The 15,228-nt window shown below is 32.3% G+C and overlaps 1 protein-coding gene and 1 non-coding gene across 2 annotated transcripts; one reads left to right on the forward strand and one right to left on the reverse strand.

The window, feature by feature from the left end:
- The first annotated feature begins 3,528 nt into the window (after positions 1-3,528).
- TRNAG-GCC lies at positions 3,529-3,599 on the forward strand. Its single transcript has one exon. It is a non-coding gene; the product is annotated as a tRNA-Gly (tRNA).
- A 4,706-nt stretch (positions 3,600-8,305) lies between these two features.
- Positions 8,306-11,162, reverse strand: LOC106332602. The gene is made up of 4 exons (XM_013771084.1): positions 11,055-11,162; positions 8,874-8,950; positions 8,674-8,794; positions 8,306-8,607 (listed from the first exon to the last, which is right to left on the reverse strand). Exons 1-4 carry the CDS (start codon positions 11,160-11,162, stop codon positions 8,398-8,400), a joined length of 516 nt encoding a protein of 171 aa, XP_013626538.1. The 3' UTR covers positions 8,306-8,397.
- Between the last annotated feature and the right edge of the window lie 4,066 nt (positions 11,163-15,228).

Raw genomic sequence — 15,228 nt, forward strand, 5'->3', positions numbered from 1 at the left:
TTTCGGTTTATGTCGTATTTTATATTTCGAATGTTATCGGTGTTGGGCTTTTAGGCCTTTTAAACATATTGACTTTTATATTATGATATGAAGATTATTATTATTTGAGTTGTATTATTATTTTCGCTTTTATCAATTTATTATATTCCAAAAGTGGCGGGTGTCACAACTTTTTTTCTATGGTGTGGACTTTGACTAAGTTGAAATCGAGACGACGATTTCCTCAAGTCAAGATCAACAAGGCAGTTCGAAAACGACTTCATTTTGATCAGATTCGTCATCGACAAAGCTCCACCTACTCCGATTCTGAGAAATTTTGTTAGGTACTTGGGTTGGTATAGTGTGTCTTGAGAACGACTCCCTACCCTTGATGGCTAATTGTTTTTTTGTTGTGATTCCGGCGACTTGGGATGAATCTAGCTTGAGTTGACTCAGTAAGAGATGAGCCCAGTAATTTCATGTGTAGTGTTGGTAGAGGGCGAGTGACGCATCAGCCGTGGTGAGGATAAGAGAGAGTGACGACTGAGAGGAGAGAAAACAACCATATAAAAGCCATAGTGCGTCACACCAAAATTGAAGTGTTAAAAAAGAGCCACTCAATAAGCTATCAATGTAATTGACAGCCACATCTGCTCCTTCTAAGCTTTTTTTCTAATCCTGTCATAGTTAAAGATGATTTGTTTATTATTTGTAATTTAAGGAATTCAGTAACATGAATCTGTGGCTCTAATAAAATTATATGGACAACAATCAGTGTACACTAAGATGATGAGTATATGAGTGTCCATATGGATAAAATAGTTCTTGTACACCTTTTATAGTGTCCACATGGATACTTTAAAATTTCGACCTTTTTTAATGTCCATAATGATATGGAATTATGGATACGTAGTTCTTGTGCACTTATCTCTATTTCTCTAAACTTCTTTCCATCTCATGATCTTCAAACCTTACCAGATAAGCTAACATATATATTTGATACTCATTCCAAAAAAGAATTTTAGAGTGTACATGTGTACAAGAGTTGTTGTGTACAAATGTTTTTGTACATATGTACAAGATTGTATCTTCATGGTGTACACATATATACAAATGTATATTCAAACAACACCGAAAAACAAATTCATGATTTAAGTGGTCCATCTGCAAAGTATATGGCAATAATACAAGCACAATAACTCAGATATATAAACTCTAGATGCCAAACAAAGTTTATTCTCCACAAGACGTTACATGATTCCAACAATGAGGCGTTAAACAATCAAAAGTTCCAACAATGGGAGTTTGGCTCCTAGTCTAGCTCACATACTTGCGATTAAAACTCAAAAAGAGAGAAGCTTTTCTTCTCTATCTCTCTAATGTGTAAACTGTAATAAATTAAGCTGTAAGTTGTAACCTTTCTGAGTGAGCCACCGTCGCGAAGCCCCAGAACTGGTAAATTCATGCAAGACGAAAAAGCAAAACGAAGATTCTTGTCCTTTCATGTTCTCAAGCTCAGCTCGTGAGCAGAGACAGAATCTAAACGAGGAATGGACAGAGATGAACATGTCTCGGAGATGACAAAGTGGAAGAAGATGCTCTCAGGATAAAGTGGGAGTTGGGGGATGGAGTTGACGGCTGCGACTGAGCGATTCTGAAATCAACGCCGGAGAAGGGTTGCAGATGATGGAATTAACGCCGAAGAATCTATGTGGATGAAAGAAGGAGGGCAGACGCCGGAATCAACGTCTGAGAATCTGCATCGACGGGATGCGTTCATGGCAGCTAGTGAATGGATATCGGAGGCAGGGTGTCGTAGAGATAAATGATTTAAGGCAACCTCTCTCAAAAAAAAAATTAAAAGGATTTTCTTTTACGGAAAGTAAAAGTGGGAAGTCATTGTGTTTGCCGACAATGTGTTTGAGTTTCTTGGTAAAGATAGAACTAGGTTAAGTAAACTGAGAAATAAAAAGGGTAGGGTTGTCATTTGTATAATCAATGTGTATAATTTAGTGTGGGAAAGTACCTTAGGAGTGAAAAGTGATTTACCGTGTAATATAAAAGAGGAAAAGTGACCTCTGGTGTAAACGGGGAAAATGGTTCATTCCCCTATGAACTAGTTGTTCCCGGCTTTTTCACACACGAACTTTTAAGCCATGCCAAAAACCTCATGAACAATGGAAAAATAATTTATTCTCATATGAACTAGTTGTTTCTGGCTATTTCACACACAAACTTTTAAGTCATGCCAAAAACCACATGAACAATTCTATTTTTTGAATTACATACACAAACTATTGATTTTAAACTAATTCTCCTAAAACCGTAAATGGTGTTGTTTAAACGTTAACTTGGTTTATGACAGGTAGATAGTCGGTTTCATTTAGGTCGATAAAAGTAGAATACTATGTCGTTTTGTTCTTCTTCTTTTTGTCAAATGCCCTTCTTCTTCAGAAATCGTTTTACTCTTCATCATCAATTGAGGATAAAAAATTTTATTCTGCATTTTCGAGTTATATGACATAGTAACTGGTTGGGTAGATATTTCCGAGTTATATGACCTAAAGCATGTAAAGAGATCATATGACATTAATTTCTGGATTGAGGAGAATATATAAATCCCTGCAGGACCGGAACCTGAGAGTAACATCCGCTTACGGAACCAATCAAGCATCTTAGACTACGCCAATTTTATAGTTCCTTGTGACAATACATGGAGATTGGTAAGTTAGTATTTGCTGTTCTTCTTTCTTTAAACCGTCTCTCCACTTATCATAAACCAAATTAACGTTTAAATAACACCGTTACAGTTTTAGGGGAATTACTTTAAAATCGATAGTTTGTGCATGTAATTCAAAAACTAGAGTTGTTCATATAGTTTTTGGCATGACTTAAAAGTTTGTGTGTGAAATAGCCGGGAACAACTAGTTCATAGAGGAATAAGTCATTTTTCCATTGTTCATATGGTTTTTGGCATGACTTAAAAGTTTATGTGTGAAAAAATCGGGAACAACTAGTTCATAGGGGAATAAGCCATTTTCTCGGTGTAAATGAGACTTTGATGGTTTATGTAGGGTACTAGGGTGATGGGGACATTGCACTGGGGGAGTAACAGGCGTGTACACAGAGCTTTTCGACAATTCATATGGAAATTAATAGACTTCTTGGGATTATGTTTACACCTATGCGATATGGATATTATATCGAGTGGCTTTCTTTAAACTCAGAGCTAGGTGATTATTATAAGTATAATGCATAGAACTAAGTCAAACAATGTGTTGCTTGACAAATATATGAACGCGAGAGTAGCTGATTGCTGATTTCTGGTTAGCTAAGTTGATGAATCTAGATCAAGAAAAATGAATAATGAAGAAAAAAAGTTGAATCGAAGTCAATGTTTTGATATCATGTTAAAAACTGAGATTAACCAAATTGTTTTCATTAGCATAATAAATATGTACAATGAAAGTATATACACACATACACTCTTAGCCTACATGACCTATTGCTTTTGTAGTAAACTATGTACTATCTTCTTTTGCTATAGAAGCACCAGTGGTCTAGTGGTAGAATAGTACCCTGCCACGGTACAGACCCGGGTTCGATTCCCGGCTGGTGCATTTTTTTTAACTTTGGTTATTTTTTTGTTCTTTCAAAGCACTTCCTTTTGGGCCAACGGAATCTTTGAGCTAGCTGGAGGCGCCATAATTAAAGTATTGATCTAGTTGGGCACCCACCACCACGGTACCACCCATTCTCTGAATTTGGGCCGTTGGTTAAGACCTCCAAATGCTATAAGTTGGGCGAGGTTCTTCGTTAGGTTCCAGTTTGGGTTTAAAAACTACTTGCATCAATTCAGACATGTTCGTCTTATGTTCAATACCAATAACTGGGCTAAATCTTATTAAAACCCATTTAATATTATATGAGGATATCTCGACCCAAAGTCTAAATTAAGCGTTAACATCCACAACCACAATGATCATCATGATTAAAACCATAGTGAAAAGGATAAATATACATGTTTTTCAGTACAACCAATGTTTCTATGATTATTATCCACAGTGGCCAAATTTCTATTTGCATTTAACAATTTCTATCTTTTGGGTGCAGTTTAGACATGGTAGATGCACATGTACCCTATAAATGACGCATGAAGGATAAAGCGAGTTGCTTAAACAGAAATTAAACTAATCCTGTAAAATGGTACCCAGCTGCAAAAAGGTATTAATTTAATACATGGAACAAGTGTCTCTCAGATGATAATCTTGTTTACAGATACGCTAATGTAAACATACAATCAAAAGTCTCTTTACTATAGACGAATTGGATTCCGGCTATCATCTTATTATAAGAAATATCTAACACTACTTGATGGTTGAAAAACATGTCGTTTTTCTTTATCAAAACAAAAGTTGAAAGGAATGTTTTTGTTTGCTTATGATTAACTAATAGAAAATCATCTCAAGTGTTTTTTTTGCCTAAGAGAAAGTCATCTCAAGTTGCAAGTGTTTAAAGTTTTTAATCAGATCTAAATATCAATATTATTATGTTCTCATGATCGTCAAAGTTACTCAATTAGTCTCTTCTCCGTCGATTGAAACGTTTTAATACAAGGTTAGTTGAAGGGATTAACATGTACGTACCAGATTTTTTTTTTTGGGCAAGTACAAGATTTAGTTTGATGAAATTTTTGTTTGGTGGGATTTTAGATCACGACCCATTACTAAGTTGCTCATTGTTTTACCAAGCCGTGGTCGTACAGGGAAAATACGAAGCAGGTGACATAAAGATATACTGTTTAATTTACTGCTACCTCATCCATTATCGTAGCCGTAACTAGGAAGGATGAAAGTTAAGTAACTTAAGTTCACAATTTTTTGGTTTTCTGAATAATTTCCTACATATTGCATTACAAGTATTACAAGTTTTTGTTTGTTTGTAGAGAGTATTTCATCTACCTTAGTCTTGATCTTTTCATATTCGTTAAATTTGCTAAACATCTTTCCATATAGCACATAGTTTTGGCATCAATAAGCAGTAATTGTGATTATTGGACATAATTGATGATACTATTGCAATTAAATAATCTTACATTAGTCTTCGTCTTAATTGGCCCCTTTTCGTCTTCTCCCTTTTTCTTTATTAAAGAGACTCAAGAAGCGGTAAATGTACTAGATATATTTTTTGTACCACCTGTGCAGCTGTGATGGAGAATTTGTTGTCTTATTATATAGACACAGATGAAAGATCTATTTAAGTTTTGATTCTTACGTTTCACACAAAATTCCAGTTACTAAAATAATTTTTTTTGATAGTGAGGTTATTATAATATCACATCCAAAATGAATTGAATTTGTATGATCATTGCAAATTGACTTTGTTTATTAATACTCTCTCCGTTTCATATTAAGTGTTGTTTTAAAAAAAAAAATTTGTTACAAAATAAGTGTTGTTTTTGATTTTCAATGCAAAATTTATTTTTCTATTAGTTAAAATATGGTTAAATGTATAGGTAATAATTTTTTTTTATATGATATGTACAAAATTAATTATTTTCTTAATCCGTGTGCCGAAACCTAAAATAACATTTATAATGAAACAGAAGTATAAATGACACTTTATAGGTAATTTTTGGAAAAGCTTAAGAAATGGAACTTTATCAACAGATTCAACACTTTAATTGTTTTTGGTTGGATATCAGATTGATGGTGGATTGTGATTTAATTATTGTTTCTTTACGAAGACAAATAAAAATATCTACAGATTTTTTGGATTAGTGTTTAAGAATTTTAATTTTATGGGAATCTCCCATCAGTCCTAATGATGGGAGACAAACGAATTTATGAAAAAGATATTCCAACTTTGATTCCTTCTTATCCCACTCTTCCTTTATTCATCTTTTAAATCCACGACCACGAATATGAGTTCTAAAACGTAAATTAATAGTAGTAGTTTAAATCTCTGTGTCTTTACTTTTTTTTTTTTTGTTAAAGCTAAGAGCAGAAAACAAGACTTGAGTCGATTGAGTGTGTATCATATGTTGATATTGTGTTGGCTATTTTTTGTGAACTTATGATATTTAGAATTAGCGGACAACAATGAATAAATAGTCCGTCGAAGAACTTCTATTAAAAAAATAAGTATGCGGAAGAACAGAAGGAGCCTGTAAGTCTGAGAGTCCGAGACTACTTATATTACTAAATGATAATGTTTTTTTTTTTTTTTTTTGACGAAAAATGATAATGTTATTGCTCGTCGAAATTTTCCCTTCGCGTTTTATAACAAGGGTTGCTACTGGATTTTACATGTTTTATGTTTCTTCTTATCGATTGCATGTTGGATTACTGAACTCGGCTTTCTCTTTGTATACAAAAATTATAAAAGTAGAGAGTTTGTTTTTTTTTTTAAAGTAGAGAGTTTAATAGTAGCAAAATATATAAACGGCGAGGTTTTTAAAACAAAACGACGGTTAGTGACTAGTTTGTCACATTTTCATATATTTACGTATAATATAGTATTTTAATAGATTTAGACCTCGACTTTTATCATGGAACTCTTCTGTCTCTGTTTAGGTTTATTAGGTTAGCGTTATTGTAAAAAGAAAAAGAAAGGTTATCTTATCGGTATTTATATATCCATCACAAATGATTTTATTCATAAAGACGTATTTGTGTTAGAGAAAAAAAGCTTAAACTAGCAAATATGGAGAAATCAGGGCATGCACACAACAATTGACATAATTATAGCACTTTAATTTATGATAGTATAAGCAGTGGCGGATGTAGGTGAACCAAGTTGGTGGCACTTGCCCCCATGAAAATTTCTAATTCTTTATAACATGTATGAACTTTAGTCTTGTTTTCTATGTTTATATTTGATTTGCCCCCTACTAAAATTATCTTTTAACCTTGTTTTCTATGTTTATATTTTATTTGCCCCCAACGAATATAAATCCTACATCCGCCACCGAGTATAAGTATATGATACCTAACCTTTAGTTGTGTTTCAAAACAAAAACCTAACCTTTAGCCTTTTGTAGTATTAGACCTAATAGTGTGAATAATTTTTAGCAATTAATTACCAGTTTCAATTTGCTTGTCAAATACACAACTGATCAATACGAGAAAATTCAAAGAAAAATTGGAAAAATGGGACACTCTCAACTTTTATTTGTCCTTTTAGGACTTCTGATATTTTTGGCAATTCTAAACATGTTTTACCCTTCTTTTATGGGAAAAATAGTAAACTGAATTTTAAAAATGTAAAAAAATATTAAAGCTATTGGAAACATAAGTATGACAATATATATGCTTAATTTTTTTTTTGAAAAAAGTTGAATCATATTTTATTTTATTTTCTAGCTACAGTTATAAAACACATTCTAGTAATCTACTTAATCTAGAAATCGGATACTAAGTTTTATACATAGATATATCCAGGGTATATAGCGTAAACTAACATTTCTTATATATTCTAACGAAACTATAATCTGTTACGTTATAATCAAGAAAATTGTCTTCAATCTACCTACAACTTGATAACGACATATAGATACAACGCAATGATATACCTTATCTATATTATTTGTCATAATATGTTCTGCCTTTTACCTTATGTGACGCTTAAGGAAGAATATGTTTCTCATCTACTCTACTATGTTCTGCGTAAGGTAGGATACATATTCTAGACAAATCCAAAAAATATGGAAACTTCCATATTCGGTTAAAGATGTTTCCTAAATCTAAACTAAATCTACCCTAAATCTCTCTTAGAATATTTTCTCTCACGTTTTTCTCCAACTCCCACGATCTTTCTCCGATCTTTTCCTCTTCGTACTGGTGTAAATCAAAAGGAACAATTTGAACAAGGAGCCGTGTTGTTGAGGCTGATAGCGTTAAAAAACAAAAACAAAAGAGACTCTGCTGGGGATCGATCCCATAATCTCTGGTTGTGTGATATATCGTAGACCAGTGCCTTATCCATTGGGCCACAAAGTCTAATTGTTTGTTGTATGATATATTTAGCTTATAGACCTTTTAAACCCAATTAAAGAACATAGAGAAGAAATGAACCAAAATCTAGTTTGAACAATTCAAAGGTGTATGAATTCCCAAAACTTAATTTCTCAAAAGTCAAAACTGAAATGAAACAAATCTAGACTGAACACAGTTGAACGATACATCATACAGAAAAAAAAAAGTTGAAACTTTGTAACAGAAGAAAGATTCATATTCAGGAAAACAAATAGAAAATCACCAGAAACTTAGGTACATCCTTAGAAACTCCTAACACAATTCAGTTAAAGAGACAACTTATTGGCACTTATTGACCCTACGGAAGATGATAAAGTATTGTCTTTTGAGAAAATAAGAGAAATGTGCGATGCAAACATTCGTTATAAACCTTGTTTAATCCTCAAACAATGCCTTCTGCAGTTTTCTCTGCCTGTAGCTTCTTAGGACGGGTACCTTCGGCTTTATCTTCCTCATAAGCTGCAACATGAACTCCAAGAGCCGCACAACCCGACAGGTCAAGGTTCTGTGACCAAGCAGCGTCCCATTCCACAGCCTTCGCTGTACTACATGGTACACTTGGACCTCCTGGCACAGTAGCTCTAGCAGCGCTCTGCTCATTATATGTACATATCAGAGCAAAGATCAAAGACAGTTCAGGCAAAGAATGAAGTAGAACCTTAGGGAAGAATTTTCCAAAGATGGCTCTGTTAGAAAACCTTCGGTAGATAAGGATTCTTCTCATCATCAAAAGCAATGCGTAACACCCATTTCTCGATCCTTTCGATGTCAGGCCTGATCTGCAATGTGGTTTAGACCAGATCTTACATCAAACTGTGAAGGGACCGTCCGACGAAACCTGTAGTGAGAGAAGAATACCGTCCGACGAAACCGTAGAGAGAGAAGAGGACCGTCTGACAAACCAAAGAACAAATCCCCAATTCGCTGAATTGTATCTGAGAACAAAGAGAAGAAAGATAAAAACGAGATTAGAGACAAAAAAAATTGATGATTTACGATGAAAAAAATAAGGATTCTCCGCTTACCCTAAATTGACATTGAAGGGATTGAAGGCTTGAAGGTACACGGCGGAGAAGAAGAGAAGTGAAAAAATATTAGGGTAAACAAGTTTTTAATCTTTTTGTGGTTTTTTCTTTTTTTTTTTAATTAAAATTTAAATCAATTACGAATTAATTTAAATTTTAATTAAGGTTAATTTGGTTAATTATAAGGGTATAATGGTATTAAAGAGAATATAAATCTTATTTACCTAAATAATCCTCTACAAGTCTTATTGGAACAAATCTAAGATGAAAGTATCTCATTTTTCTAATTTTCCCAAAATTCAATGGCCATTTTACAAGTGCTCTTAACGTATCCGTAATTATTAATGCATCTAGATCGGAAACCATCCTTTTCAAAAGCTATGATGAATCAACGTTTGTATTTTTTTTTGTTGAACACAAATCAACGTTTGTATATAATTCAAATTCAACCACACAAGTTAAAATATGATGAAACGATAGTTCCATTTAGAGCATTTCCAAAAAGACTTTCTATTATAAAGTTTGCAATATTTGAAGTTTCAAGTTATTTTTTTCCAAAAGTAAAACTTCAAATTTAACTTCAAAATTATTTCTAATTTACAATATGCTCTTTATATTTGTCATAATTAATATAAATCCATAAAACTTTTGTAGATAACTCGCATATATATAAAAATATTATAGTAATATTAGTTAATAAAATCTTACAATAAAATATAAAATTATAAATAGAAATACATAATTAAATATTAAACTACAAGAAAATACCACATTATTACTAAAATTATTTAATTAATGCTCCATTTTCGGTTATACAAAATTTGTTTGAAAAATATTTTAGAAGTTCCGGAAAAAATTTACTAGACTATTAGTGTTGTTGTAATATTTAAATTTGTGTAATAATTATGTCTTCATGTATATATCTTCTTAAAAAAAATTATTAAGTTTCTTTTGTAATATTCTTATTGACTAATTCTACTTTTAAAATATTATAAATCTTATTTTAATTTAAAAAAAAACTTTTATATGTAAAATTTTAATTTATAAAAATAAATTTGAAATATTTAAAATATACAAAAGTTTTAAAGATTAAAACTATGAATGAAAAAATACTTAAGAATCATAAATGTGATGTATAATTAATTATAAGGACGAAGATGCAAATAAAAATATGAAACTTCGAATTTAGAGTTTTGAATAGTGAAACTTCAAGATTCACTTCTTAAAACTCTAAATTTGAATTTTTTTTGTTTTTTAAATTGAAGTTTCACTTCTTAAAACTCTAAATTTGAAGTTTTTAAGTTTTTTTTTAAAACAAAAAAAATTTATATTTGAAGTTATAGAATTTCTTTCGGAGATGCTCTTCTTTTTCTCTCTTTGGTCTCTTGGGATCCACTCCTTGCCAGGGCTCTCTATCCCTCGTACAAATAGAATAGTTAATATAACTGATGATGGTGACATATATAGTAGTATATGTTGCACATGTCCAATCTCTGATGTACTTCTAATGCTAATGAAATGTATACATTTCCTAATTAGTAATTAGATATTTGAATCTAGACAATGATAACGATCGGTACACTGGTAATGCGAATGTGTAAATTTCGTGGAGGAACTAATTTAACTTGTACGTAATTGATGTACAAATATCAAAACATATGCTTGATTGTAATCACACACGATAGCACAAAAATATACAGAGATAAAACATGCGACAGTTTTTACCAGCATTTATTCAATTTTACTCAACATACATTTTTTAACTCTCATTTTATACACCAAAAACATGTGTCTGCGTCGGTTGTAGTCATATTAATGTATATATGCAAAACGAGTAAAATATTATGATATTAAATATTTGTATCCATGTTGTATAGTATTAAAAAGACCAAAGCTCATAGCATCTCCAAAACGACTCTATGTTTTTTGAAATTTGTAAGACTTTATATTTAAAATTTAAAAATGTTCTTCTCCAATGAGAGTAACTTCAAACTTCTCACAAACTTGCGCGTACGAACACGCGCCCCCAAATAAACTCTCCCAACCCTAGTTTCATCGAGCCCTCGTCTCCATCGTTCACCTTGCCTCTCCGGTGCCCCCAAGGCGCTGCGAGAGGGCCCATGATACTCCCGCCAAATCCAACTTCCTCTCCGTCGTGGTTCTGTTGGTGATGGGTCTCTGTTTTCGGCGCCGTCGTTCGCGAGTCTATGGCTCGTCTGTGGTTCGTGTACGAGTTGGAGATGCTTCGTATCTAGGCTTCTCTAGCGAATGGGCTAACAGTATGAAGCTTCTCTTCGCCGATGAACGCGCCTCCTCTCCCGACGTCAAATCACCTCGACGGCAAGGTTCATAAACGTCGCTTCTTGCTTTTTCGATTCAAAGGTAAATTGGATATGCTCCGCCTGAGATAGAGGTCCCAGGACCTCAGACTTCATTTACTGAGATTTCTCTTTACGGGTCGATATTAGGCGTTCTTGCTATTGAGTCGATGCTCTAGTAGCTCCTCGTTCCCCCTTTGATATTGATTGGCGTTGCTTGTGAGAATGGGTATGATTTGTAGGCTTAAACGAATATGGCAGCGGCGTCTCTTGGTCTCTTAGATATTGGGGTTGCACCTTGCAGCTCGAGGAGGGAGTAAGACCCAGGAGGTGGTGATGCTGCCCCTTACCCTTAACCGACTTAGAGGACGAGTTTGGTTGGGTTTGTTGAGCGCTATTAAGCACCTGTGGTTACGTGTTGTCCTGTATATGCTGGAATTTAGGATCAGTTCTTGCCCAGCCCGGACTTAGAAGGCGGTCCTTGAGGGCTTGTCTCTGTGTCTCAGAGGAAAGTATTGGTTCAGGCAACCGTATGAAACAACTTCATGTTAGCGTCATGTCCCTCAATCTCCGGTTATCCAGTCTCTCCATATGCCTATCTCGTTTGTGCTCTTTCTCCCTGCTCTTCAAGTGTCGTATCAATCCTTGTTGTCCTGTTCGCTCTAAGGCAGAACGGCTTCAGGTTCGATTGTCTTTTGATTACATGTTTTTTAAACTTTTTTGCCATGTAATTAATCATATAGGTTTTACAGTTTGTGTCAACATTTTGTAAACCTCAAACGTTCATTTTCATAATGATATTTACTGTTTAGCAAAAAAAAAAAAAAATGTTCTTCTCCAAATGTAAAATTTCAAATTTAACTCTAAAATTATTTGTATTTTACATTATGATCTTTATATTTGTCATAATTAATATAAATCCATAAAATTTTATAAATAACTAACACATATATAAAATATATTACATAAATATTAATTAATAAAATTGTACACTAAAATATAAAATTATAAACAAAAATACATAATTAAATATTATGCAAAATATCATATTATTCCATAAAATTATTTCCGTAATGTTCCATCTTCGGTTACGAAAAATTTGTTTGGACAATATTTTGGAGATTTTAGAGGTTCAGTAGCAAATTTGTTAGACTACTAGTGTTGTTGTAATACTTAAATTTGTGTAGCAGATATGCCTACATGTACCTCTTAAAATGTTTTTTTTATTAAGTTTCATTTGTAATATTCTTGTTGTCTAATTTTAATTTTAAAATATTATAAATTTTATTTAATTTTATGTGTAAAATTTGAATTAAATACAAAAATGAAATATTTATGAGATATAAAAATTTTAAGGATTAAAACGAGAAATGAAAAATATCTAAGAATTATAAAATGATGTATAATTAATTGTAAAATGCAAATAAAAAGAAGAAACTTCAAATTTTTAAGTTTTGAGTAGTGAATATTTCACTCTTTAAATTCCAAATTTAAAGTTCTGAACTTCTTTTTTGGAGAACAAAAAATTATATATTTGAAATTCTAGAATTTATTTTGAAGATGGTCTTAGTTAAGTCAGTTTTAGGAGACAACAAGTTAGCCTGGTACACTTGATATAAGAATACAATAGTATTATCATGGTAACAACCATATATCTCGAACACATATATGCAAGTCTGTCTACCAAAAAATAAGATATCAAAGAACACCTCTGGATGGTTCCAATAAAACAAAATAATTCAATAAAGTAAAGAACCCACCAATGGGCGAAAAAACCACTTGAGAGTCCGGTGCCCATCGACTTGAGAATGAATGACGACATGCTGGATTAATTGCTAAACGAGTTTACTCTTGTTTTTGTGTATCTGGGATAGGGGTGGGCGTTCGGATACCCATTCGGGTTCGTTTCAGATCTATTCGAGTTTCGGGTTTAAAGATTTCAGCTTCATTCGGGTATTTTTAAATTTCGGTTCGGGTTCGGTTCGGTTCGGATCCAGATAACCCATTTAAATTATTTTTAAAATTTTATATTCATTATATGCTTAAAATTTCTCAAAATCTATAAAACCAAAAAATATATTACATATAAATTTGTATAATATATGTCAAAATACCTAAAATTAACACATAAATTGGTTTGATTTGAAAATCTGGATAGAAAATCAATTGATATTTCAAGTATTTTGGTGTTTTGAATATATTTTAGCTATTTTAGATATTTAATTTTAACTATTTATGTATATTTTAGATATTTAATTTTAACTATTTATGTATATTTTCAAGTATTTTAGACAACTTAAAAGTATCTTATATATTTTAGATGCTTTTAATATATATTAAATCTAAAAATAAGTAATATATCTAGGTATATAAATCTATTTCGGTTACATTCGGATACCCGAGATATTTCGGTTCGAGTCGGGTTCGGTTTCGGTTCTTTAAATACCAAAATTTTGAATCCGTTCGAATATTTAATCAATTTTAGTTTGGATTCGGTACTATTTTTTCGGATCGGATTCGGTTTAGTTCTTCGGATCCGGTTTTTTTGTCCAGTCCTAATCTGGGATTAGCACATAATCTATATACTCATACCAATGAGCCTGTACACAGTTTTATACATGTTTTTTAAAAATAGTAAACTTATTTTCAAAAAACAGTTCGATTATATTTTTGTTATCCAACATGTTTAACCACTGGTACCAAAGGTTATACGTTATTCATATTTTCACTAGATTTACGTATATTACAATATTAAAAAAATTCAGACATAAGTTGTACCGACCAATTGATTAAGAAACGACGATATGCATGATTACATTATTTGCACATTTCACATCTACTTTGTCAGTGTACTAAAACAACAACAAATGTTCTAACTGTTTAGTGTTTACCTTGACTCGATGAGCTGGTCCACATGCTGCTACTACGTGACGCTTATTCAAGAATATTCCGAGCCTCCCCAAATCCTTCTTGAAAAATTGCGGAATATTCTACTTAAGCCAAATCATTTTTCCTTTTTCTTTGTTTAACCTCTCGTATGATATGATCTGTTCAGACTGTTCAACATTTTCATGTGAATGATCAGAGAAAACATCTGTCTAGAACTAAAAATTATATATCAAACTCTGCCTAGAGTTTTATAGACTTCTTAATGTATATAGAAAATTTGATTTAACTCTATTACCACATTTGCCGATCCTTCCTGCCAAACTTAAGCAGATACCATTTGTTGTGTAATAATAATACGCTTAACGTGTTTTATACTTTTATTATCTGACAACCGATTAAGCATATTCGACATATCCAAAAGTATCTTTAGTCAGTTAAATCATTGTAGTATATGCGAAAAAGGTTCCGGACATGCAGATGCATTAGTTAGATCAAAATATTGTTTTCTTTCTGTAAATATAGTAAAGCATATACACTGCATGATACAAGATTAGAATAACTTTGATTACCAAAAAACAGCTTGTAAATTCTTTTTTAAACAAGAAAACTTGGAAACTCAAAAAAAAAATATATTTGTAAATGTATACATTCACGCTAAATTTTGTATACATTAATTTTAGTGAATTTTGTCGAATAAAAATTAGAAAACAGGATCAAATTGAAATGGATAATTATATGTTTCCTAATAACTTTTCTAAAACCGGCATGTTTCCTAATATGGCTCCGAGTGATAACAGCGTGTTGAGCGGTGCGGATAAAGTGGAATGCATACTGCGGTGCGGTTTAACTGCGGTTTGTATAAGAGAAACGCATACTGCGGAACAACTGCGGTTCATCTAAATAAGCGGTTCAAAACAAAATATGAATGGTGACTATATGAATAGTGTAACTGCGGGAGACATATAATATATTTATATTTTA

The sequence above is a fragment of the Brassica oleracea genome, chromosome C1 (assembly GCF_000695525.1).
Source record: "Brassica oleracea var. oleracea cultivar TO1000 chromosome C1, BOL, whole genome shotgun sequence".
NCBI lineage: Eukaryota > Viridiplantae > Streptophyta > Magnoliopsida > Brassicales > Brassicaceae > Brassica > Brassica oleracea.